Source organism: Scyliorhinus torazame, chromosome 6, assembly GCF_047496885.1.
Source record: "Scyliorhinus torazame isolate Kashiwa2021f chromosome 6, sScyTor2.1, whole genome shotgun sequence".
Taxonomy (NCBI): domain Eukaryota; kingdom Metazoa; phylum Chordata; class Chondrichthyes; order Carcharhiniformes; family Scyliorhinidae; genus Scyliorhinus; species Scyliorhinus torazame.
Window position 1 is genome coordinate 120,435,936 of NC_092712.1, and position 25,041 is coordinate 120,460,976.

A 25,041-nucleotide genomic window follows, 5' to 3' on the forward strand; every position below is an offset into this window, starting at 1 on the left:
CCCGCACCAGATTCTCTGCTCAGAACTTCATTAATTATGTACTGGCGTGTTCCACTCTGCGTCGCCTGCTGGACGGCAGATGATTTGTCTGCCTGCCATCAGCTGGAGGGTGCGAAGTTCCTGCCGCCATATTTAAATACCAGTCTAGCACACTTGTCTTACTCTCTCCAGCCCACCTGTCTTCACCAGACGGTGCAGGGTGTCAACAACCCAGAGGAAAAAGGCTAGCAGCCTCATGAAGAATTCTGTTCCTCGATTAAAACATCCTCCCTCCGAACCCATCACCTGCCCATGCCCCACTTGGACCTCTATCCAATACGTCTGGAGTCTTTGTGAATCCCCTTCCAGTAAAGGATATGGTACCATTTTGACTCCTTTGTTTGTGAGCTTTTCATGCAGCCTTGTCGGAGTACAGCTTCCCTCCCCTCAGTCTTCTCTCTGCCTTCCATTAATCATCTTCTTCATCTACCTCCTAACACAGCTTTCCTTCCACATTGCCCCCACCTTGTCTTCGTCAGATCACCCTCCTCCCCCTGGCCTCACCTTGCACTTCACCCGCAGTGGGACTTTGGACACATGAGTCCTGCAGCACAGTCCTCTCCAGATAAACACAAGGTGACCCCCACAGTTCCCAACCCCAGGTGCAGTGCTAATCCATGACAGTGGCACAGGAGGGTCCATGGGTACAGCAACTCGGTCCTGTCCATGAAGACCAGCTTGGCATGGAGATGGAGGGCAAGAACCCTCCCCTCACAGAGTGATGAATAGTGCATCAGGAGCAGTGCAACGGTATGGCAATGTTGTACTCTCCCTGAAGTCTCTTGCAAATGGAGGACCACCTTTTCATGCCACTCTTTAGCAGTTGGGGTTTAGACTGGGCTGACTTAATTTCACTCTGGCGTGATGCAAGATTGGAAGATCTGAAGGGATGCTGGAGGAGTGGGGGGGGGGGGGGGCATCTGTTCTAATTAGCATTCATGAGATGCAAATGTATGCAAATGAAATTCACGTCACCAGCTAGTGACTGACCTGCCATTCACATGCCACTGGGAAAATGTGCTATGCGATTTTATGCCGGTGAGTTTCCGACTATTTGGCTCCCACTAGATTCCTCACTCTTGCCCATAGAATAGGAGAATTCTGCCCAGGGCGTCAGTCTCTGCATATTGTGAATTATGGCAGAAAGAAAATTCTTTGCAACTACAGAACACAAAGGAAAGTTCAACATTGGATTTGCAACTTTGCTGCTTCATTACTTTCAGAGCCTACATCACTGTTTTATTTTAGAATTCATGCTTAATATTCCATTCAGTGTTACTGATCACTTTCTTAATAGTAATTTCCTACAATACAGCCTTTTATTTACTCTTGCATGGGATGAGAGTGCTGCTGGTGAGGCCAGTATTCATTGTCCATCCCTACTTGCCCTGGGGATGGTGGTGGCGAGTTACTTTCTTGAACTGTTACAGTCCACATGGTACACCTGTTAGGAAGGGAGATCCACAATTTAACAAAAAATAAATTTAGAGTACCCAATTCATTTTTTCCAATTAAGGGGCAATTTAGTGTGGCCAATCCACCTACCCTACACATCTTTGGGCTGTGGGGACAAAACCCACGCAAACACGGGGAGAATGTGCAAACTCCACACAGACAGTGACCCAGAGCAGGGATCGAACCTGGGACCTCAGCGCCTTGAGGCAGCAGTGCTAAGCACTGTGCCACCGTGCTGCCCTGAGATCCACAATTTTGACCCAGCAACAGTGAAGGAATGGAAATGTAGTCCCAAGTAAGTGTGGGGCTTGGAGTGAGACTTGCAGGCGGTGGTGTTCACTTGTACCTGGTGTCCTTGTCCTTCTAGTTGTTAGAGATTGTGGTTTAGGGGGTGCTGTCAAAGGTATATTGGCGAGTTGCTGCACTGCATTTTGAACATTGTACACACGACTGTCACATTGCGCCGGTGGTGGAGGGAGTGAATGAAGTTTAACGTGCTGTTGATGAAGCGGGCGGCTTTGTCCTGGATGGTATCATGTTTCTTGAGTGTTATTGGACCTACACTCATCCAGGCAAATGGAGAGTATCCCATCACACGCCTGACCTGTGCCTTGTAGATGATGGATAGACTTTGGGGAGTCAGGGGATGAGCTACTCGCCGCAGGATTCATAACTTCTGAATTGTAGCCACAATTTTTATATTCCTGACCCAATTCGATTTCTGGTTAATATTAATTCCTAGGATGTTCCTGTTGGGGGATTCAGCAATAATAATTCCATTTTAACTGTCATGTGGAGATGGCTAGATTTTCTCTTGTATGAGATTGTCATTGCCTGGTACTTTTGCAGCACAAATGTTATTTGCCACTTATCAACCCAAGATGCTACATATGGACATAGCTTGCTTCAGTATCTGAAGAGTTGTAAATGTGCTTAACATTGCAATCATCAGCGAACATCCCCAATTTCTAATTTCACACTTCCTCTCTTCGAACATCCCCGCCGACTTTGACTGCCCCGCTGCCATTTCATGATCAAATGAGTATCAATTGGCTGTAGGCAGGACTTCAGCCCCTCACCCTGGAGGAAGTCCCCCCTAAGAGAGCTGATGACCAATCTGATTGGCTGGCAGTTCTCCAGTCTCTGCAGTGACAGGAGCTACAGTGGATAGAAGAGGAAGAACGTCAATGTGCCAGAACCTACATCCCATGATTGGATGGCAAAGTAAATTTTGGGGGTTCCAGGGGAGATCGGAAGGAAAGGCCTTGGGTTTGGAAAGAGGGCGATTGAGGTGTTGGAGAAAAGGTTAGAATGGGGCGGGGAGGGATGTCCAGTGGCCACCAGATGTTAAGGGGTGTCACCCAAAGTCAGATGGGGGGGCTGCTGATAGACATGCCTCATCCCCTACCTTCCTGCCTGAAGCCGATTCATTTTTGGACTTCCCCCACGCTAGATAAATCCTAGACAAATTGAGACTAGGTGGGAAACGACCTTTAAGTGGTCAATAATTGTCCATAATTGTCCCCCACCCTAAATTCCGCTGACAGGGGAGTGTGAAATTCGGGCTATAGAAGTTCCAAATTTGCTGTGGCTGATGGAAACACTGTAAGAACAGGAATGATTACAGAAACGTCTGGTCTGTTCATTAACGGGCATTATCCAGCACAATATCTTGTGCAGTCTGCAATGTCTCCAAATTCCACCCCATCATCATTCTTGACAGTGCTAGCTCTATCACTGTGAGTATTGCTGCTAAAATTAATGCTCATTGAACTTGGAAAGCAGAGGGAAGGAATATATTTTCTTTTATTTCTCACTGTCTTTTCTCCTTTCCGAAAGATTGCATAGTGGGACAACTGCCAATGTTTTGACACTTGTGACTCCCTGTTCATACACAGGTAAAGAAGACATGGCTTAAAACATATCTAGGCTAACAGCTACTTACAAAGCTTCCAGCCTGGAAGCTCAATAAGAAGGCAGAGTTTGCACTGTAATTTAATGCACTTATTCACTTCATCACTTGTTAATGTTTGCAACACTTAATAAAGGAACTAACCTTCAAATAAGAAAAATGTAACTGTTAACACAAGCACCATCCAACATTATAATTTGTTTTAAGAACAGTTTTCTTGCAAAACTGGTAAGATTCTAATGACATGATCTTCAGGGTAAGACAATTAACAAATGTATATGCTGCGCAGATTCCAAAATTGTTGAAGAAACAGATTTTGAAAAAATGATCCTGCAATTTGAGGTGGCAGATGTAACTGATATTGCAGCTCGTTCATTTATTCTTTGTTTTGGGAGACAAAATAGGGATAGTTTTGTTGAGGAAAATTCTGAAACAGCTCTTCTTTTTCAAGTGAAAAGTTAATCTATAAAAACTATATGTTGGTGTTAGTCAGAACTTTCTTTGTCTGAGGATTCAATCCATAGAATCATAGTAATCAAAGTTTACAGTGCAGAAGGAAGCCATTCAGCCCATTGAGTCTGTACCTGCCCTTGGAAAGAGCACCCCACTTAAGCCCAAACTTCCACCCTATTCCTGTAACCCAGTAACCCCACCTAACTTTTTGAGACACTAAGGGGAATTTATCATGGCCAATCCACCTAACCTGCACATCTTTAGACTGTGGGAGGAAACCGGAGCACCCGGAGGAAACCTACGCACACGTGGGGAGAACGTGCAGACTCCGCACAGACAGTGACCCAAGCTGGGAATTGAACCTGGGACCCTGGAGCATGTGAAGCAACTGTGCTAACCACTATGCTACTGTGCTGCCTTCGTTGCAGTCATTCTCTGCAATGATTCTTGTCTCAGAAAAGTCTTGCAGCCAGCTTATCAAAGGAAATCAAGGGAACAAGGGGAGAAATTGACTGTGGCCTAATTTTCAATAACATCTCATCTAACACCAAATTACGAAGTCTTACAACACCAGGTTAAAGTCCAACAGGTTTGTTTCGATGTCACTAGCTTTCGGAGCGCTGCTCCTTCCTCAGGTGAATGAAGAGGTCTGTTCCAGAAACACATATATAGACAGATTCAAAGATGCCAAACAATGCTTGGAATGCGAGCATTAGCAGGTGATTAAATCTTTACAGAATAAGTGCTCGCATTCCAAGCATTGTTTGGCATCTTTGAATCTGTCTATATATGTGTTTCTGGAACAGACCTCTTCATTCACCTGAGGAAGGAGCAGCGCTCCGAAAGCTAGTGACATTGAAACAAACCTGTTGGACTTTAACCTGGTGTTGTAAGACTTCGTACTGTGCTCACCCCAGTCCAACGCCGGCATCTCCACATCATGAACACCAAATTGGATATTGTAGCTTCAAAAGCAGATTGTTAAGGAGGTAAGATAACTGCACACCCAGAGTTAAGAAGCATAGATGAAATAACCTTGACCACAATCGGATCAACAAAACAATGTGAACTAATAAAAGGAGTAAAAACTAGCTCAGCAAATCCTGCAGAGACAAAGGTAGAGAGGCACATTGGGATGAATACAATTACCTTCAGAATCAAATCAGAATGGGTTGCAGGGAGGCAAAATGATTCTGGAAATGAATACAAGCTGTAGATGTTAAATAGAAAAGCAAAAATTGGAGCCCATGGGGTTATAGGGGCACTGGTCATGTGGAATTTAAATTGACTCAAAGGCAGAAAGCAGAGAGCAATACTGAAGGGATTCAGGGGAAGCATACAGTGGTGTGTCCCAAGGATCAGTATTTGGACCTCTGTTATTTTAATGTATATGGGGGCGGCACAATGGTTAGCGTTGCTGCCTCACAGTGCCAGGGACGCAGGTTCAATTCCAGCTTTGGGTGACTGTCTGTGTGGAGTTTGCACGTTCTCCCCGTGTTGGCCCCGGTTTCCCCCCACAGTCCAAAGATATGCAGGTTAGGTGGACTGGCCACTTTAAATTGCCCTTTAATGTCCAAAAGGTTACTTGGTTCACGGGGATAGGGGGGGGGGGGGGCATGGACCCAGGTAGGATGCTATTTCAGAGGTTTGTGCAGACATGATGGGCCGAATGGCCTCCTTCTGCACTGTTGTCATTCTATGATTCTATTCTATGAGTTGAGTTCAAGCGGCACAATTTCAACATTTGCGGATGATAAAAATTTGAGACATAGTTAATTTTAAAGAAAATAACAGAATTCAGAAGGACCTAGATGGACTGGCGAAATGCACAATCATGCGTCAGGTGACATTTGATGCAGAAAAGTAAAGTGACACATTTTGCACAGCAGAAAGAGACTACATGAGCTAAATGGCAAAACTTCACATGAGGTACAGTGGAGAGACTTGGAGGGTCTCATACACAAATCTTTGAAAGTAGCAGTCCAAGTTGATAGAAATTTTCAAAAAGCACTTGGGATTTACTAAGAGAGATCCCTGTCACAGCAGTGAAACTGCCCTTATCAATGTCACAAATTGCATTCCCTATGACTGTAACTGAAAAATATAGCACTGTAGTGCTGCAGATGTCAACGCATTGGAAGCACCGACATTCAAAGATGGTGGCTGAATTCCTTCCGGCCTTCGGGAACGACCTCCTCAGCATGCCATTCTTGTAAGGGCATGGGCATCACCCACCTTTCTTTGTAGAATGAGCAGTTTGTGATGTTACTCAGTGTTAGATTTGCCCTTCAGTAAAGGTGTTGTCGACGCAGCTATCCAGCAGCAGTTACTCAGCAATAACCTGTTCACTGACGTCCACTCAGCTCCTGACTTCATTACAGTCTCGATTCAAACGTGGAAAAAAGAGCTGAACTCAAGAGGTGGGGCGAAAGTGACTGCCCTTGACATCAAGGCAGCATTTTACCGAGTATGCCATCAAGGCACCCTCGCAAAACTGGAGTCACTGGGAATCAGGGTGGAAATGTTCCACTGGTTGGAGCCATGCCAACCATAAAGGAAGATGGTTATGTTGTTTGAGGTCAATCAGCTCACTCCCAGGATAGTGTTCTAGGTCCAATCATTTTCAGTTGCTTCATCAATGACCTTCCCTCCCGGAAAAGGTAAGAAGCAGGGATGTTTGTTGATGATTGCACAATGTTCAGGCAGAGAGGAAGCTCTGAGTGGTCTGGCAGACTTAAAAGTAGATGAATCTTCAGCGCCAGATGAAATGTATCCCAGGTTGTTGAGTGAGGCAAGGGAGGAAATAGCAGGGACGCTGGCAATAATTTTCAGTTCCTTTCAGGCCACAGGAGAGGCGCTGGAGGACTGGAGGATAGCCACTGTGGTACCATTATTTAAGAAGGGAGGAAGGGATAAACCAGGAAACTTCAGGCCAGACAGTCTAACCTCAGTGGTGGGGAAACCTTTGGATAGGTGCACCACCCATGGCTGTTGAAGAAAGTTAAAGATAGTATCAAGTTGAAACGAAAGGAGTACAATATTGTGAAGTGCAATGGTAGGTCAGAAAACTGACAGATTTTAGAAAGCAGCAAAGAATTATTAAAAAATGAGGAGAGGTAAGTTAGAGCATGTGAATACGTTAGCTTAAATTTAAAAAAAATTAATAAGAGATTCTTCAAGTATATAAAAGGCAAAAGGTAACTAAACTGAGTGTTGACCCTGAGAGGGTGAGACTGGAGAATTAATTTGGCAGACAAGGAAATGATAGAAGCATCCATGTCCTCAAGTCTTTCTTTCTCAATGGATGCCCAGCTTTTGCCAGATCAATTTGAAATATAAAATATAAAATAAAAGCTGAAAACTGCAAACACTGGAAATGTGAAAAAAAACAGAAAAACCTGCAAAAACTCAGCATCTATAGAGAGATAAGCAGAGTTAATTTTCTGAGTCCGTCTGACTTTTCAGAACCTGTCCCATATAGCACAATGGTAGATGTCACAAGACCCAAGGAGGTTATCCTCAATGGGAAAGCGGGATTTTGAGTGAAATTCACCCAAAAGTGTAATTTTGAGCATGTTTGGTGGGGTATTTCAGCCACAATGTGAACGCGATTAATCGGCCGCGGCCCGCTGGAATCGGGTAAATCCCGGGAGAGGCAATTCCCCATGGTTGTTACGCCTCGCAAGATCTAACATGATCTCACAAGACCTTGCAAACTGGATCCTGCCCACAATGGGCAGGACCTAGACTTGCAGAGTTAAGTGAGTATAAAAGCTCAATTAATTCTGCTGACGCCAGGTTGAACCGGTTCCCGGGATCTACTGGCCTCCCCGAGGAGAACCCAGCTGGGGGCCATTCAGCACTGGTCCCCACAAATGGGGCCCAGGCGGGACAGCACTTTGGGCCAGGGTCTCCCAGGTGATAGTAGTCCCCCGAGTGGTCAGCCTCTGGGCAAGGTGGCCAGGTGGCACTGCCAGGGTGATTTGGGCACTACCAGGGTGCCAGGTTGGTAGTGTCAAGGTGCACAGGTGACATTATGCTGCACTGGGGATTGGGCCCGGAGGTGTCCTGCCTGCATGACGTGGGGTGCAGGGGGGCTCGAGACCCCTTTGCCTCCTTATAGGTGAGTTGGGGCATTGAGGGGTCCGGGGGACGCTTCGCGGGTCAAGATATTGGGGCGCCATCCCGATCTCTTACTGCACTGAGGAGCTCCGCTCATTGGAGCACCGCTCGTTGAAGCTCTTCAGCGCAGGAAATGATGCTAAGTGCAGCTTCGGGCCTCTTGAGGCCCAAGAAAAAAACTTTCCCGATGCTACAATCCTTAGCCATGTTTCTGGGGCTAGGAGAGTTTCTCACCGGTCAATCTAACACATAGACATTTTTTCAACAATGGGGATCTGAACTCGGCTGGTGAGACCAGCTCCTCAGGGATCAGGCTGCTATTTTGAAAGGGGGCTCCGATCTCTAAGTGAGCTTATGGGTCTCCCCACACCTCCCACCCACAGACAATGTCACTCCTTGCACACATGGGCATTATCCCCACCCTCCTAAGTGAGGACACCCTGCTGTGGGGGAGTTGAGGGCCACCCCTTTTCAGGCCTACCAACCCCCCTTTTCATGGGCATGGTGCCCTCAGGTCCCGGTGCTTGGCAGTGCCCCTGTCGCACCAAGGCACCCCAGCATTGTCATTCTGAAACCTTGACAGTGCCACCTGGGCACTTTGGTACTACCTGGCTGGCAGTGCCTAGGAAAGGGAGAGCCAGGGTGCCTGGGTGGCAGTGCCAAGGTGGGAGGCTGGCAATGCCAAGATGGCTGGGAAAGGGAGAGCCAGGGTGCCAGCCTGCCCTGTCCCTAACCAACCAGGGATCTACAATGGCCTGTGAGAGCCTCCTGGTGCCTTCATGCCTGGTTCACGTTTGTCTGGACCAGCACTAAATGGCTCCTGGTCGAGGCCTTGCTGGGGAGGCTGTTACTTACTGGTCCCTGGAGAATACGGTGCATTCATATTTAAATAGCCTCATGATGTCTTGTGAGGGTCAGTTAATTTTCCCCGATGTCTCCACGGTTGCGGATCCCACGAGAAGCCTCTCCTGAGATTCAACGGCCTCGTCGCGACACTAAGTTGGACATGAAGAGGCTGATAAAACGTGCCCTTTATCTCCACAAGGACCAATACTGTCACAAACAGGTGCACCCCTGACAGGTATATTGGTGAGGATGAAGTCAAAAAGGTTTCCCCCTCTTGTTAGTTCCCTCACAACCTGCTGCAGACCCAGACTAACAGCTTTGTGCTTTAAGACACATCCAAGCAGAACTCACACAGTCTGACTTTAACAGTCCAGGGACTTGTGAACTGAATGGGTTACAACTGCTGGTGTTGACAGATGACACTGGGAGAATTTAGAAGTGAAAAGTGGAAGTCGTAGAGCAACTGTCTCAATCAGCCTCGGGGAAGGGAATATATCAATCCATACAGCATGATATTAAGACAAAATGTGGCTGAGGGGGTGGTGGTGGGGAACGTAGAGCGGGGGGGGGGGGGGGGTGTTTTGAAATAGGCAATGGGATTTGGCAAGAGGAGAGTGTAAGACTAGTGGAGCTGCGCTCGATATCCTCCATCTCTCTCGTTACTCAGCAAGCGAGGACCTGGGCTCAGCTGCAGATTCTGCCGTCATTGCAGACATTCAGCATAGCCGGAGATCTGGGGCGAGATTCTCCGACCCCCCGCCGGGTCGGAGAATCGCCGGGGGCTGGCGTGAATCCCGCACTCGCCGGTTGCCGAATTCTCCGGCACCGGAGATTCAGTGGGGGCGGGAATGCGCTGCGCCGGTTGGCGGCCCCCCCCCCCGCGATTCTCTGGCCCGGATGGGCCGAAGTGCCGCGCTAAAATGCCTGTCCCGCTGGCGTAGATTAAGCCACCTCTCTTACCAGCGGGACAAGGCGGCGCGGGCGGGCTCCGGGGTTCTGGGGGGGGGGTGCAGGGCGATCTGGCCCCAGGGGGTGCCCCAACAGTGGCCTGGCCCGCAATCAGGGCCCACCGATCCGTGGGTGGGCCTCTGCCGTGGGGGCACTCTTTTCCTTCCGCCTTCGCCACGGTCTCCACCATGGCGGAGGTGGAAGAGATTCCCTCCACTGCGCATGCGCGGGAATGCCGTCAGCGGCCGCTAACGCTCCCGTGCATGCGCCGCCCGGAGATGTCATTTCCGCGCCAGCTGGCGGGGCACCAAAGGCCTTTTCCGCCAGCTGGCGGGGCGGAAATTCGTCCGGCGAGGGCTCAGCCCCTTAAGGTTGGGGCTCGGCTCCCAAAGATGCGGAGTTGGGGCGGCGCGATGCCCGACTGATTTGCGACGTTTTGGGCACCAGTCGGTGGACATCGCGCCGATACCGGAGAATTTCGCCCCTGATTCCATGGGCAAAATTCTCGCCCAACGGCGCGATGTCCGCCGACTGGCGCCAAAGACGGCGCCAATCAGACGGGCATCGCGCCGGCCCAAAGGTGCGGAATGCTCCGCATCTTTGGCGGCCTAGCCCCAACATTGAGGGGCTAGGCCGACGCCGGAGGGATTTCCGCCCCGCCAGCTGGCGGAAATGGCGTTTGTTGCCCCGCCAGCTGGCGCGGAATTGCGGCGCATGCGCGGGAGCGTCAGCGGCCGCTGTCAGTTTCCCGGCGCATGCGCGGGAGCGTCAGCGGCCGCTGTCAGTTTCCCGCGCATGCGCAGTGGGGAGAGTCTCTTCCGCCTCCGCCATGGTGGAGGCGTGGCGGAGGCGGAAGGGAAAGAGTGCCCCCACAGCACAGGCCCGCCCGCGGATCGGTGGGCCCCGATCGCGGGCCAGGCCACCGTGGGGGCACCCCCCGGGGTCAGATCGCCCCGCGGGGCGCGGAGCCCGCCCACGCCGCCTGGTCCCGCCGGTAAATACCAGGTTTGATTTACGCCAGCGGGACAGGCAATTTCTGGGCGGGGTTTCGGCCCATCCGAATCCAGCGGGGGGTCCGCCAACCGGCGCGGCCCGATTCCCGCCCCCGCCCAATCTCCGGTACCGGAGACTTCGGCGGGGGCGGGGGCGTGATTCACGGCGGCCAACGGCCATTCTCCGACCCGGCGGGGGGTCGGAGAATGATGCCCCATGTTTCCTGACACTGTCATTTTTTCATTTTAAATCTGACTGGGAGTTATTTATGACAGAATCCTGTTTAAGAACCCTTGTTCCCAATAATTCCCGAGGGTAATTAACTTAACTCTGAATTCCTCATCAAAATCCCAGTACCACTGCTCCTGGAAAATTACAGTGAATTGTAATTCATGGAATCATAGAATCCTTACAGTGCAGAAGTCTACACCGACCCTCTGAATGAGCACCCTAACACAGCTCCGCCCTTCCCAAGGTTGGAATTGAATGGAGGCCCCTGACACTGTGGTGCAGCAGTGCTAGCCACTGTGCCACTATGCCGCCGGTGGCATAATTGTATTCTATTTATAACATGCCTGCAACAAACATGTCTGGAAAGCCCCAAACTATTTACATGCATAAAAAAGGTATAAAAAGGTAAAATTGTGAATAGCTTGCAAGTATAACAAAACACCCTGATAAATAAAGGGTGAGATCATCTGCCCCCACGCAAGATGTTTTCCAGCGGCGGAGGCAGCTCATCATTGGCCACTGCAGGATTTTACAGTCCCGCCGTTGTCTATGGCATTTTGTGTGGCTTGCCCATCCCAGACCAGGGAACCTACTGTGGCAATCGCCTTCGGCTCGACCTGGAGATCCTGCCAGTGGGAAGGGCCAGAAATCACCGCCCATAGTTTCTGTCCTCAAAGCTTTGCTTTGCCTTTTTTAATTAGTATTTTTCAGATGTTCTGGGTCAGATTAAGTTTCTGAATGCATTTGTTTCTGCTTGTATTTTTGAATTTCTATAGTTTAGTAAATGCGTGGCAGCTTTGCAGAATGGTATCTGTGACAAAAGTGAAATTTTCCAACCCTACCAACACAGAACACATATTTCAGAAGGCGTGAGAAATTGAATCAGGAACAGGTGAAAGGGGTCCACCACACATGGGCCTGAATTTTATTTTCAAGGTGTGCCCAAAGCTGGTGTAGGCGGCAGCAGATGTGAAACCCAGTCTCACCCGAGATCGCATTATTAATGCAATTTTATGCCGCTGAGCAATTAGTGACCAGCTTGTGTGAAACGGGTTCTGTGAAAAGCTGAGCAATGCTGGAGAGGAGGACAGGGGCTGAGAAACTGGAGCTTGCAGACTGGCACTTCTGATGTGCTCCCTCAAAGGGGAAGCCATTGCGGAGTCTGCGAACCTTAAAAAGATAAACATCAGCGGACAAACTATGCCACAAATGGCGAGGCAGCACAATCATACACAAACCTCAATCCCCAGACACATTTATCAATTTTTTTGAGCACTAACTTTCATCTCACTCTGGATCAAGCTTAAACGTAAAGTCCGCCTTGCCAATCACAGCCAATTATGGTTTAATTAATTTAAATCGGCTTCTTGATTTTCGGCAGGCGCATTCACGACTCGTTTACTTGCGAACCGAAATATCGCACATGGGCGCAATGAGCCATGGAACCATAAAATTCCAACAGTGCAGAAGGAGGTCCATCGGGTCTGCACCAACCCTCTGAAAAAGCGCCATAACTACGCCCATTCCCCTGCCCTATCTCTGTAACCCCTCCTAACCTACACATCTTTGGACACGAAGGGGCAATTTATTATGGCCAATCCACCTAACCTGCACATCTTTAGATTATGGGAAGAAATTGGAGCACCCGGAGGAAATCTATGCAGACATGAGGAGAACCTACAAACTCCACACAGTCACCCAAGGCCGGAATTGAACCAGGGTCCCTGGCGTTGTAAGGCAGCAGTGCTTGCCATTGTGCCACTTTGCCACCTCACCGATGCAGTGGTATTGGAAATCGTGCCCAACGTCTTCTTGTGTGATTTTACATTTGCTTTTGGGTCTGGCACGCGTTCACCTGGGCAACATAAAATTGTGGCCATGAAGAAAATAGGGTGCTATATTCTTCAGAGTTATTTTAAATTTTCAATCATGTTTTAGTGCTGGGCTTTGGCAAAAGTGCTCTTCAATTTAATTTCTCTCTCTATGATTAATGGCAGATTTACAAATGAAAGCATCAGAAAGATGCCCATTATTGAAGCAATTGTAAGATTTTAGTAGGACAAAGATTTTAAATGACTCTTAAAATACAAACTTCCATGGAAGGTTTGGAATGGCGAGATAACTAATCGGGAGCTGAAGGATCTCTTTGATTTTGTAATGTCAAGGTGCAATTAATGATGGAATTTGGTTTTAAAGTAACCCAAATTACATTTTTTGTGTTTGAAATGATCTCAGTTGAAATAAGTCATGCCGTGGAAATCAGTAAGCCCCCATAGCTTGACTGCCTGGCCATGCCAGTTTGCCATCAAACATGACTGGCACACCCACCCAGCAATGATCTCGAGAAACGGTCTCAACAGGTTCTCAGTCATCTGTGTTATCTGCTGCAGTCAGCCTGCACCATAAAGATGAGACTATCAAGAGCAGCATGCGTAAATTTGTCCTTCAACTTCTCTGCCTCGCATCCTTCCAGGAGCAGGGTATAATAGTTGAACTCATAGAATTCATAGAATTTACAGTGCAGAAGGAGGCCATTCGGCCCATCGAGTCTGCACCGGCTCTTGGAAAGAGCACCCTACCCAAGGTCAACACCTCCACCCGATCCCCATAACCCAGTAACCCCACCCAACACTAAGGGCAATTTTGGACACTAAGGGCAATTTATCATGGCCAATCCACCTAACCTGCACATCTTTGGACTGTGGGAGGAAACCGGAGCACCCGGAGGAAACCCACGCACACACGGGGAGGATATGCAGACTCCGCACAGACAGTGACCCAAGCCGGAATTGAACCTGGAACCCTGGAGCTGTGAAGCAATTGTGCTATTCACAATGCTACCGTGCTGCCCATAAACGTCACAACACTGTATGCCTTGAATATCAGCCTTTTGAGCATCAAGGATCTGCTTTTCTGCCTCCACTATTTGACTCTCCTCATCTGCTCTATGCTTGTGGCAGCAATAGCAAAGGTTTTTTCAACAATGTTAGATGCCATGTGACCATAAAGGACTATATAGGCCACAGAATGTTACTGCAGGGAAAATTCAGACTGATTCTCAGGTTATTGCAGAGTAGTCTACACTCCTGGAAATTATGTTTATATTCATGACGAGGGGTACTCAGTATTGAATAGCCTTATTAATATTGAAATAGATGGTACAGGTAATGACATCTTGGATCGATTAGACAAGCACAAACTCGATAGGTTCCTGGCTCAGATAATATCCATGTACGGTGCGATTAAAGCTATCGGACAGGTAGGGTACGATTCAATGGCCTCATCGTGCCGCCTTGGCCATTGAATCTCATGATGAGATTCCTGACATTTGAAGCACCACACAAGATCCATATTAACATATTCAAGTGAAATTCCACCAGCACATCTCCTGTCCGACCAGGGGCGACAACAATCTTGACCACTGCTACTCAAAAATCAAGGGCACCTACCGTTCCATCCCCCGACCGCACTTTGGGAAATCAGACCATAAGACGATGCTCCATCAGCAAATGTGTGGACGGCTGCGTGCCAAAGAAAGCAGTACGTGCGTTCCCCAACCGGAAACCATGGCTCAATTGCGAGATTGACTCCCTACTGAAGGACAGATCTGAGGCGTTCAAGGCAGATGACCCTGACCTATACAAGAAATCCAGGTACGACCTCCGCAAAGCCAACTGGAATGCCAAGAGAGAATATCAAACCAAGCTAGAGTCACAGACAGACTCTCGGCGGTTGTGGCAAGGACTAAACAACATAACGGGCTACAAAGCGAAGCCGAACAGTGTCTCTGGCAGCAGCGCACCACTCCCCGATGAACTCAATGCATTCTATGCTCGGTTCGAGCAGGTAACCAACAATCCGCTGGCGAGTGCCCCAGCAGCCCATAATTCACCCATACCCACCATCACAGCTTCCAAAGTCAGATTGGCCTTCCTGAAAGTGAACCCTCGGAAGGCGACGGGCCCAGACGGGATCCCTGGTCGTGCACTCAGAGCCTGCGCGGACCAGCTGGCAGAGGTATTCACGGACATCTTTAACCTGTCCCTACTCCACTCCGAGGTCCCCACCTGCTTCAAGAAGACCACCATCATACACCGCGGTACCAAAGAAGAACCAGGCAACATGCCTCAATGACTAACGACCAGTGGCCCTGACTTCAGTCGTAATGAAGTGCTTCGAGAGGTTGATCATGAAGTGCATCACCTCCATACTCCCAGAACGCCTTGATCCACTGCAATTCGCATACCGCTGCAACCGGTCCACATCAGACACCATTTCCCTGGCCCTACACTCATCCCTAAAGCATCTCGAAAACAAGGACTCCTACATTCGACTCCTATTTATTGACTACAGCTTCGCCTTCAACACCATAGTCCCAGCCAAGCTCATATCAAAGCTCCAAAACCTAGGACTTGGCTCCCCACTCTGCAACTGGATCCTCGATTTTCTGACCAACAGACCAGAATCAGTAAGAATGAACAACAACACCTCCTCCACAATAGTCCTCAACACCGGCGCCCCGCAAGGCTGCGTACTTAGCCCCCTACTCTACTCCCTGTACACACACGACTGCGTGGTAAAACGTGGTTCCAACTCCATCTACAAGTTTGCTGACGATACGACCATAGTGGGCCGGATCTCGAATAACGATGAGTCCGAATACAGGAGGGAGATAGAGAACCTAGTGGAGTGGTGTAGCGACAACAATCTCTCCCTCAATGCCAGCAAAACTAAAGAGCTGGTAATTGACTTCAGGAAGCAAAGTACTGTACATACACCTGTCAGCATCAACGGAGCCGAGGTGGAGATGGTTAGCAGTTTCAAATTCCTAGGGGTGCACATCTCCAAAATTCTGTCCTGGTCCACCCACGTCGACGCTACCACCAAGAAAGCACAACAGCGCCTATACTTCCTCAGGAAACTAAGGAAATTCGGCATGTCTACATTGACTCTTACCAACTTTTACAGATGCACCATAGAAAGCATCCTATCGGGCTGCATCACAGCCTGGTATGGCAACTGCTCGGCCCAGGACCGCACAAAACTTCAGAGAGCCGTGAACACCGCCCAGTCCATCACACGAACCTGCCTCCCATCCATTGACTCCATCTATACCTCCCGCTGCCTGGGGAAAGCGGGCAGTATAATGAAAGATTCCCTCCCACCCGGCTTACTCACTCTTCCAACTTCTTCCATCGGGCAGGAGATACAGAAGTCTGAGAACACGCACGAACAGACTCAAAAACAGCTTCATCCCCACTGTCACCAGACTCCTAAATGACCCTCTTATGGACTGATTTCATTAACACTACATCCTGTATGCTTCATCCGATGCCAGTGCTTTTGTAGTTACATTGTATATGTTGTGTTGCCCTATTATGTATTTTCTTTTCTTCCCTTTTCTTCTCATGTACTTAATGATCTGTTGAGCTGCTTGCAGAAAAATACTTTTCACTGTACCTCGGTACACGTGACAATAAACAAATCCAATCCAATCCAATCCAATGATGGATTCTCCCAGGGCCTGGGAACGAACGGCCTCGCCTGAGGGATCTCGCCAGGGTGCCTTTTAGCACTGGTTTCCACAAACGTGAACCAGGTATAACGGCACCTTGGGGGGGTCCTCCCAGGTCATTAGATACCCTGGGCGTTCGGACTTTGGGCAGGGTGGTACCCTGGCTCTCCCTCTGGCAGCTGGGCACCTTGGCACTGCCAGCCTGGCACCTTGGAAGTGCCACCTTGGTACCCTGGTAGTGCCATCCTTGCACTGTCAGGGTGCCTGGTTGGCACTACTAGGCTGGCAATGGCACTGCCAGGACACCAGGATGGAAGTGCCAAGGTGCCCAGGTGCCAGGTCACCCATTCCAGGGATCGGGCCTTGGGTGCCTAGCCCTTAAGAGGTGGGGTGAGGGTAGTTTGATGACCCCATAAAAGGTAGGTTGCGTGCACAGGGGGAGGGGGTGCGGAGGCCACAGCGGGGATGCTGAGGGGGGGGTCAAAAAATCACTCCTCGCTGAGGCCAAAAAAGGAGCAGAGTGCCATTAAATAGCAGTGTCATTTCCGGCATTGCAGGCGCCGAGAAACACTCCGCTAAACACGCCCAAAATGAGACTCCATTTCTGTGCCGTTAAGTCGCAGCCGAAGTCTGTTCGCCCCATGGCAATATCTTCAATAGTTCAAGAAAATTAGGGATAATTCCAGTCGATAGGAAGCTAGGATGGCATGGTTGGCACAGTGGTTAACACTGCTTTCTCACAGAGCCAGGGGCCCGGGTTCAATTTTGGCCATGGGTTACTGTCTGTGGAGTTTGTATGTCCTCCCAGTGTCTGCATGAATTTCCTCTGGCCCTCTGGTTTCCTCCCTCAGTCCAAAGGTATGCAGCTTAGGTGGATTGGGCATGCTAAATTTTCTCTTGGTGTCCAGGTTAGATGGGTCTATGGGGATAGAGGAGTGGGCCTCGTTCAGAGGGTCAGCACAGACTCGATGGACTTAATGGCCTCTTTCTGCACTGCAAGAATTCTCTGCTCCTAGATCTTGCAATTATTGTTTTCTGAAAGGGAACAATCACAATCGGCAAATTGGTTGGGTTTTTTAATATTCGTTCAGGCTGGGCCTGCACTTAATGCCCATTCCCTATTGCCGCTGATCTGGAGTGACATATAGGCCAGATCAGGTAAGGATATTAGTGAATCAGTAGGTTTTTATGACAATTAACAATAGTTTCAATTTTAATTCCATATTTTTATTGAATTCAAATTTCACCACCTGCCATAGTGAGATTCAAACCTAGGTCCCCATAAGCATTACCTGGGTCTCTAAATTACTAGTCCAGCAATAATACCACTACACCACATAATTTACTTCATCCATTGTTTTGACTCACAGTTTACAAACAACTGTAAATCTACATCTGAGTATTACCAACATCAAATTCATTTATCAATACATATATCATTTATTTCAGGAGGGGAAGGATAGCAAGAAAATTGAGGAAATAGAAATGACAATGGAATTTCCCAGGATAAATATGTACATGGATGACATAAATATTCTGTTCGACTAATGGCACTTAAACTAAAGAGTTGATCATCGACTTCAGGAAGCGAAGTATCATACATACCCCTGCCTGGTGCTGTGGTATGCTACTCCTGCACAATGTGGGAAATGAAGGACACTTCCAGCCTCCCAGGTATGTGCGCAGAAGGTGTCCAAATGCAGCTTCTAGCGAACATGATTTCGGGGTTGAAGGTGTGGGTGAACTCACTGTGGTGCATGTACAATGCTGAGGAAGTCATGGATAGCACGTTTAGGGAGGTGGTCACATCACAGGTAAGACTGGCACAGGCAGAAAGGGAATGGGTGACCATCAGGAACAATAAAAGACTCATGAAGGTAGTGCAGGAGTCCCCTGTGGTCATCTCGCTCTCAATCAGATATACCACTTTGGATACTATTTTGGGAATGGCCTCTCAGGGGAAAGCAGCAACAGCCAGATTCACTGCACCACGGGTGGCTCTGCTGCTCAGATTGGTGGGAGAAAAACAAATGGCAGGGCTATAGTGAGAGGAGATTCAATGGTTAGGGGCACAGACAGATGCTTCTGTGGTCACAAACATCAATCAAGGATTGTATGTTGCCTCCCTGGTGCCAGGGTCTGGGACATCACAGAGCAGCTGCAGGGCATTCTGGGGAGGGAAGGTGAACAGTCAATGGTTGTGGTACACATCGGTACCAATGACATAGGTAAACTAAAGGACGAGAACTTGCAAGCCCAGTACAGGAAGTTAGGAGATAAACTAAAATCCAGGACCTCAAATGTAGTAATCTCAGGGTTACTCCCATTTCCACGCACTAGAGAGTGCAAGAATAGGAGGGTAGATCAGATGAATGCATGGCTGGAGAGATGGTGTAGTTGGGAGCGATTCAGATTCTTCAGGCACAGGGACCGGTTCTGGGCCAGGTAGGACCTATACAAACTGGACAGGTTGCACCAAGGCAAAGCAGGGACCAATGCCCTTGCGGAGGCTTTTGCTAGTTCTGTTGGGGAATATTTAAACTAGTGTGGCGGGGGGTGGTATCCCAGGAGTAGGATCAGATAGGTCAAATTCAGATCAGGAAAACGGAGGTAGAACATTAGCTAATGATGTTGAGGTTTAGCTCAGTGGGCTAGATAGCTGGTTTGTACTGCAGAACAAGGCCAGCCGCGCAGGTTCAGTTCCCGTACCAGCTTACCCGAACAGGCGCCGGAATGTGGCGACTAGGGGCTTTTCACAGTAACTTCATATTTGTAACAATAAAAGGTTATCATTATTAGCAGAAGATGTAGAGATAGACTTAGAATTACAGGAGAAGCAAAGTTTAAAATGTGTCCAGCAAGGGAAAATGGTGGGATTGAACTGTTTGTACTTCAATACAAGAAATATTACAGATAAGATAGATGAGGTAAGAGCACAGGTAGACACATGGCAGCAGGATGCCATTGCTATAATGAAAACCTGGCTAAAGGAGAGGCAAAATTGGCAGCGCAATATCCCTGGATACAGAGTTTTCAGGCAGGATAGAGGGGGAGATAAAAAAAGGAGGGGAGTAGCACTATTGGTTAAAGAATCAATTCCAGTTGTGAGAAGGGATGATATACTAAATGGGTCAACAAATGAGGCTTTGTGGGTAGAACTTAGAGATAAAAAGGGGCAGTCACACGACAGACTGAGTAAACTACAGACCCCCAAATAGTGAAAGGGAGTAGAAGAGCAAATATGTAGGCAAATCTCTGCCTGTAAGTTCAAGAGGGGAAAAAGTAGTAGGAGACTTTAACTATCCCAATGTCAACTGGAAATCAAACAATATAAGGGGAACTGAGGGAGAAGAAAAATCATGCACTGTGTCCAGGAATTTATTTTCAACCAATTAGTATCAACCCCAATGAGAGGAGATGCAATTCTAGACCTAGTCATGGGGAACAAAGAAGGGCAGGTGGATGAACTGACAGTTGGTGACCATATCAGAAATAGTGATCACATTTTAGTTAGATTTGGTATTACAATGGAAAAGGACAGAGGTAAAGCAGGAGTTGAACTGGGGGAAGGCACATTTTGTAGAAATGAGAAGGGACTTGGCTGAGGTGGACTGGTCAGCATTGCTAGAGCATAAATCAGTGGAAAACCAGTGGAAAGCACTAAAAGGAGAGATCCTAAATGTACAAAGTGGATATGTTCCCTCTCAAAATAAGAGTGGTGCAGACAAATCTAGACACCTCAGGTTGTTTAGGGATACAGGGGGAAAATCAAACAGAATAAGAAAGCATACAACAGCCACAACGCACTAAGTACAGTGAATAGTGGAACCCTCAAGAGTATTGACAGTCAGAGAGATCTAGGTGTACAGGGCCACAGGTCACTGAAAGGGACAACACAGGTGGAGAAGGTAGTTAAGAAGGCATACGGCATGCTTGCTTTCATTGGCCGGGGCATTGAGTATAGAAAGAGGCAAGTCATGTTGCAGCTGTATAGAACCTTAGTTAGGCCACACTTGGAATATAGTGTTCAATTCTGGTCGCCACGCTATCAGAAGGATGTGGAGGCTTTCGAGAGGGTGCAGAAGAGATTTACCAGGATTTTGCCTGGTATGGAGGGGAGGTTGAATAAACTTGGTTTGTTCTCACTGTAACGAAGGAGGTTGAGGGGCGACCTGATAGAGGTCTACAAAATTATGAGGGGCATAGATACATTGGATAGTCAGAGACTTTTTCCCAGGGTAGAGGGGTCAATTACTGGGGGCATAGGTTTATGTCAAAAGGGGCAAGGTTTAGAGGAAATGTACGAGGCAAGTTTTTTTACACAGAGAGTAGTGGGTGCCTGGAACTCGCTGCCGGAGGAGGTGGTGGAAGCAGGGACGATAGTGACGTTTAAGGGGCACCTTGACAAATACATGAATAGGATGGGAATAGAGGGAAATGGGCCCCGGAAGTGTAGAAGATATTAGTTTAGATGGGCAGCATGGTCGGCACAGGCTTGCAGGGCCGAAGGCCCTGTTCCTGTGCTGTACTTTTCTTTGTTCTTTGTTCACTGCAGATAGCCTGGAAGAATACAGGAAGTGCAGGGACAAAGTCAAACAGAAAATAAAGAAATCAAAAAGAGGGCATGAAAAAAAATTAGCAAGTAAAATTAAGGTGGTGCAATGGTTAGCACTGCTGCCTACGCCGCTGAGGACCCGGGTTCGATCCCGACCCTGGGTCACCGCCCGTGTGGAGTTTGCACATTCTTCCCATGTCTGCGTTGGTTTCACCCCGACATCCCAAAGATGGCCATGCTAAATTGCCCCTTAATTGGAAAACAAAATAATTGCGTACTTTAAATTTATTTTTAAAAAGCAAGTAAAGTTAAAGAAAACCCAAAGATGTTTTACCAACATATTAATGGTAAAAAGTTAGTTCAGGAAAAAGTGGGACCTATCGGAGATGAAGAAGGGAACGTGTATATAGATGCAGAGGCTGTGGAAAGGGTTTTAAATAAGTATTTTGTCTCCATGTTTGCAAAGGAAATGGATGATGCAAATATAATAGTCCAGGAAAAACATTGTGAGATATTGGATGAGATAATCATAAAGAAAGAGGAAGTACTCGAAGGATTGAAATCCTTGAAAGTTGATAAGTCACCAGGGCCAGATGGATTGTTTCCGAGGCTACTGAAGGAAGTCAGGGAGGAGATAGCAGATGCTCCGAGGATGATTTTTCAACCCTCACTAGATGCAGGGGAGGTATTGGGTGACTGGAGAAATGCAGATGTGTTTCCATTGTTTAAAAAGTGATCAAAGAAAATGCCAAACAATTATAGGCCAGTTAGTTTTATGTCAGTGGTGGGAAAATTAGTAGAATCAATCCTGAGAGATAGGATTAACTGTCACATCGAAAGGCATGGACTAGTCAGGGATAGTTACCCTGGATTTGTTAAAGGAGGGTCTTGCTTCACAAATTTGATGGAATTCTTTGAGGAAGTGACAATAAGGTTGGCAAAGGTAATGCAGTGGATGTGGTGTGCATGGATTTCAGCAAGGTGCTTGACAATGTGCCACGTGGCAGATTGGTCAAGAAATTGAAAGACCTTGGGATACAGGGCAATGTGGCAAACTGGCTTAGTAATAGGAAACAAAGGGTGATGGCTGATGGCTGAGTTGGCTGCAAATGGAGAGTTGTTTCAAGTGGTGTTCCACAGAGCTCGGTGCTGGTATCGTTACTGTTTGTGTTATATATTAACAATATGGACGTGAACGTGGGGAGCATGATTGGGAAATTTGAAGACGACACAAAGTTTGGCCGCGTGGTGGGCAGTGTAGAGGATTGCTATAATCTCCAAAACGATATAGATAGATTGGTAGAGTGGGTGATTTCATAGATTTCATAGAATGTACAGTGCAGAAGGAGGCCATTCAGCCTATCAAGTCTGCACCAACCCTTGGAAAGAGCATCCTACTTAAGCCCCACGCCTCCACCCTATCCCCTTTATCCCCGTAACCCAACCTAACATTTTAACCCAAGAATCTATACTTCCTCAGGAAATTAAGGAAATTCAGCATGTTCACATTGACTCTTATCATTTTTTACAAATGCACAATAGAAAACATCCTATCTGGCTACACCACAGCCTGGTATGGCAACTGCTCAGCCCAAGATCGTAAGAAACTACAGAGTTGTAAACACAGCCCAGTCAATAACGCAAGCCCACCTCCCATCCATTGACTGTCTACACCTCCCGCTGCCTTGGGAAAGCGGGTAGCGTAATCAAAGGCCGCTCCCACCTGGCTTACTCACTCTTCCAACTTCTTCCATCAGGAAGATACAAATGTTTTAGAACACGCACCAACAGTTTCAAAAACAGCTTCTACCTCGCTGATACCAGACTCCTGAATGGCCCTTTTATGGACTGAACTGATCTTTCTACATGTTACCACTATATTCCGTATGCTGCACCTAATGTCTGTGTCTATGTATTTACATTGTGTATCTGTCGTATGCCCTATATTCTTTTCATGTATGGAGCGATCTGCCTGGACTGTACGCAGAACAATACCTTTCAATATACCTCGGTACATGTGACAAGAAATCTAAATCGAAAACAAATAAGAACACAAGTTTAAAATCTGTCAGAGCAGTGATAGTTTGGAAAGATCAGAGTTTGTTGGGCAGTCAAGCATTGTAACACTAGTGGAAATAGTAGCTTTAGTTCACATGAGGAAAATCACCTGAAGCTACAGCTGCAAGCTGAAAATCAGTTTAATGTTTTGAAACAGTGGCAGTAATTTAAACAGCTCTTAATTTTCATGTTCTTCATAATGTGACGATAAATAGAATAAGTACTTACATCACTTTCATGACCCTCTCTGAGGTTATAAGTGAGATTGTGATGAATGTCCTCCTTGAATTTATGGGAATATTCTGGGTAGAGGTCCAGCACCTCATATAGACCTTTCAGATTAATACATTGCAGATCGCAGTAGGTTAGAGCTTTGACATCTGAATTGGCTTTGATAACTTGATCTTTATTTGCAAGATTTGCACCAATCAGGTCAGCTTTACCTGTAAAACAAGCAAGAGAGATCAACAAAACATATTACAAGGATTGAAGAACTGAGGTTCAAAACATCAATATGATAAACTAAGGCTGATCTTCTTGGGTCTCGTGGAAATGAGTAAAATGCATGGGCAGCTCGCAAAAAATAACCTCTGATGCTGATCAATACTACCGAGTTACATCTGGGCCTAACCTACATACCTGGATCTATGTGAGTGAGTGCCAAGGTGGCCCAACAGGTGTTGCAATGATGGCAAAGAGTTTGCAAGCAAGGGCCAGGTTTATCTTGTGAGCTTGGAAGAATGTATCGATAACAGTGAAGTCTGAGACGGTTTGAGCCCAAAGATGTTGAAGAAGATCTTGGAGTGCTTCTGTAATCTGCCTTCTGCCAGTGAATCATTTTACAATTGGCAGTACTAAGGGGGAGAATGCTATGGCAGAATTGGATAAGGCAAGCGTCAAAGCATTCAGAATACAAGCTAGGCCTGTATAAAGGCACCCTGCTTTGAGCAGCTGCTGCAGGAAGTGGGAGTTGGGGGGGGGGGGGGGGATGTATGCACAGTTTCACACGGAACAAAGATCTTAAAGGCCATGGTGCACAGGGCATGATCAGAGATGGCTAAGGCCATCAGCAGTGTATAACTGTGCCAAAGAGAAGAGGCATGGTGGCCAAGTGGGAAGGCATTGGCCTCGTAAGCCAAAAAAACAGTGGGTTCGAATCCCGTCTGCGCCTGAAGGTGGCTGCGATGCTTGTATTTATAACTGTGCCAAAGACATCATGAGGAAGACGGAAGTAAGTGCAAACTTGCACATGATTGTTTGCCCTATGGCAACAACCCAGTGATTCCTGTTACTCACTGTTTTTTACTTTGTTCTAAAACATGATACACTCTTATGCTCACTTTGGAAAGACTTCCTGATGATGAGCCACAGACGTTCTCCCTCAGCCAAAGTAAGGATGTAATGCAGGAAATAGCAGCAATCCAACACACAATACACTTAATCTGTGCTAATATGTAATGCAATAGGAAAAGGAGAAGGTCAGCTTGTCATCTCAGAAGCAAAGAGTATTTGGATGTTTTTCAGATTGAAGGGTAATTGGAAGTGATGTTCCTTTAAGGTCTGTTTTGGATCTATTATTCTTTCCAATTTTAATGAGTGCCATAGGAATATAGGAACACAGGAATTAGGGGTAGAAATAGGCAATTCAGCCCTTCGAGCCTGCTCCGCCATTTAATCAGATCATGGCTGATCTCTTCCTGGTCTCAAATCCACCATTCTGCTCCCCATACCCCTTTAACCCATTTTTAAAATCAGTAATATATCTGTCTCCTTCTTGAAACCATTTAATGATTCAGACTCCACCGCACTATGGTGCAGCGAGTTCCACAAATTCACCAACCTCTACGAGAAGTAGTTCCTCCTCATCTCAGTTTTAAATCTACTGCCTCTCAACCTACAATCTGTGACCTCTCG

At 47.4% G+C, this 25,041-nt stretch overlaps 1 protein-coding gene across 1 annotated transcript in view; it reads right to left on the reverse strand.

Moving 5' to 3' along the window:
• kcnh8 (potassium voltage-gated channel, subfamily H (eag-related), member 8) overlaps positions 1–25,041 on the reverse strand; it is a 674,720-nt gene that overhangs the window by 66,860 nt on the left and 582,819 nt on the right. The window contains exon 11 of the mRNA XM_072508746.1: positions 23,356–23,570. Within this exon, the coding sequence (XP_072364847.1) occupies positions 23,356–23,570 (215 nt within the window). The remainder of the gene's footprint in view (positions 1–23,355; positions 23,571–25,041) is intronic.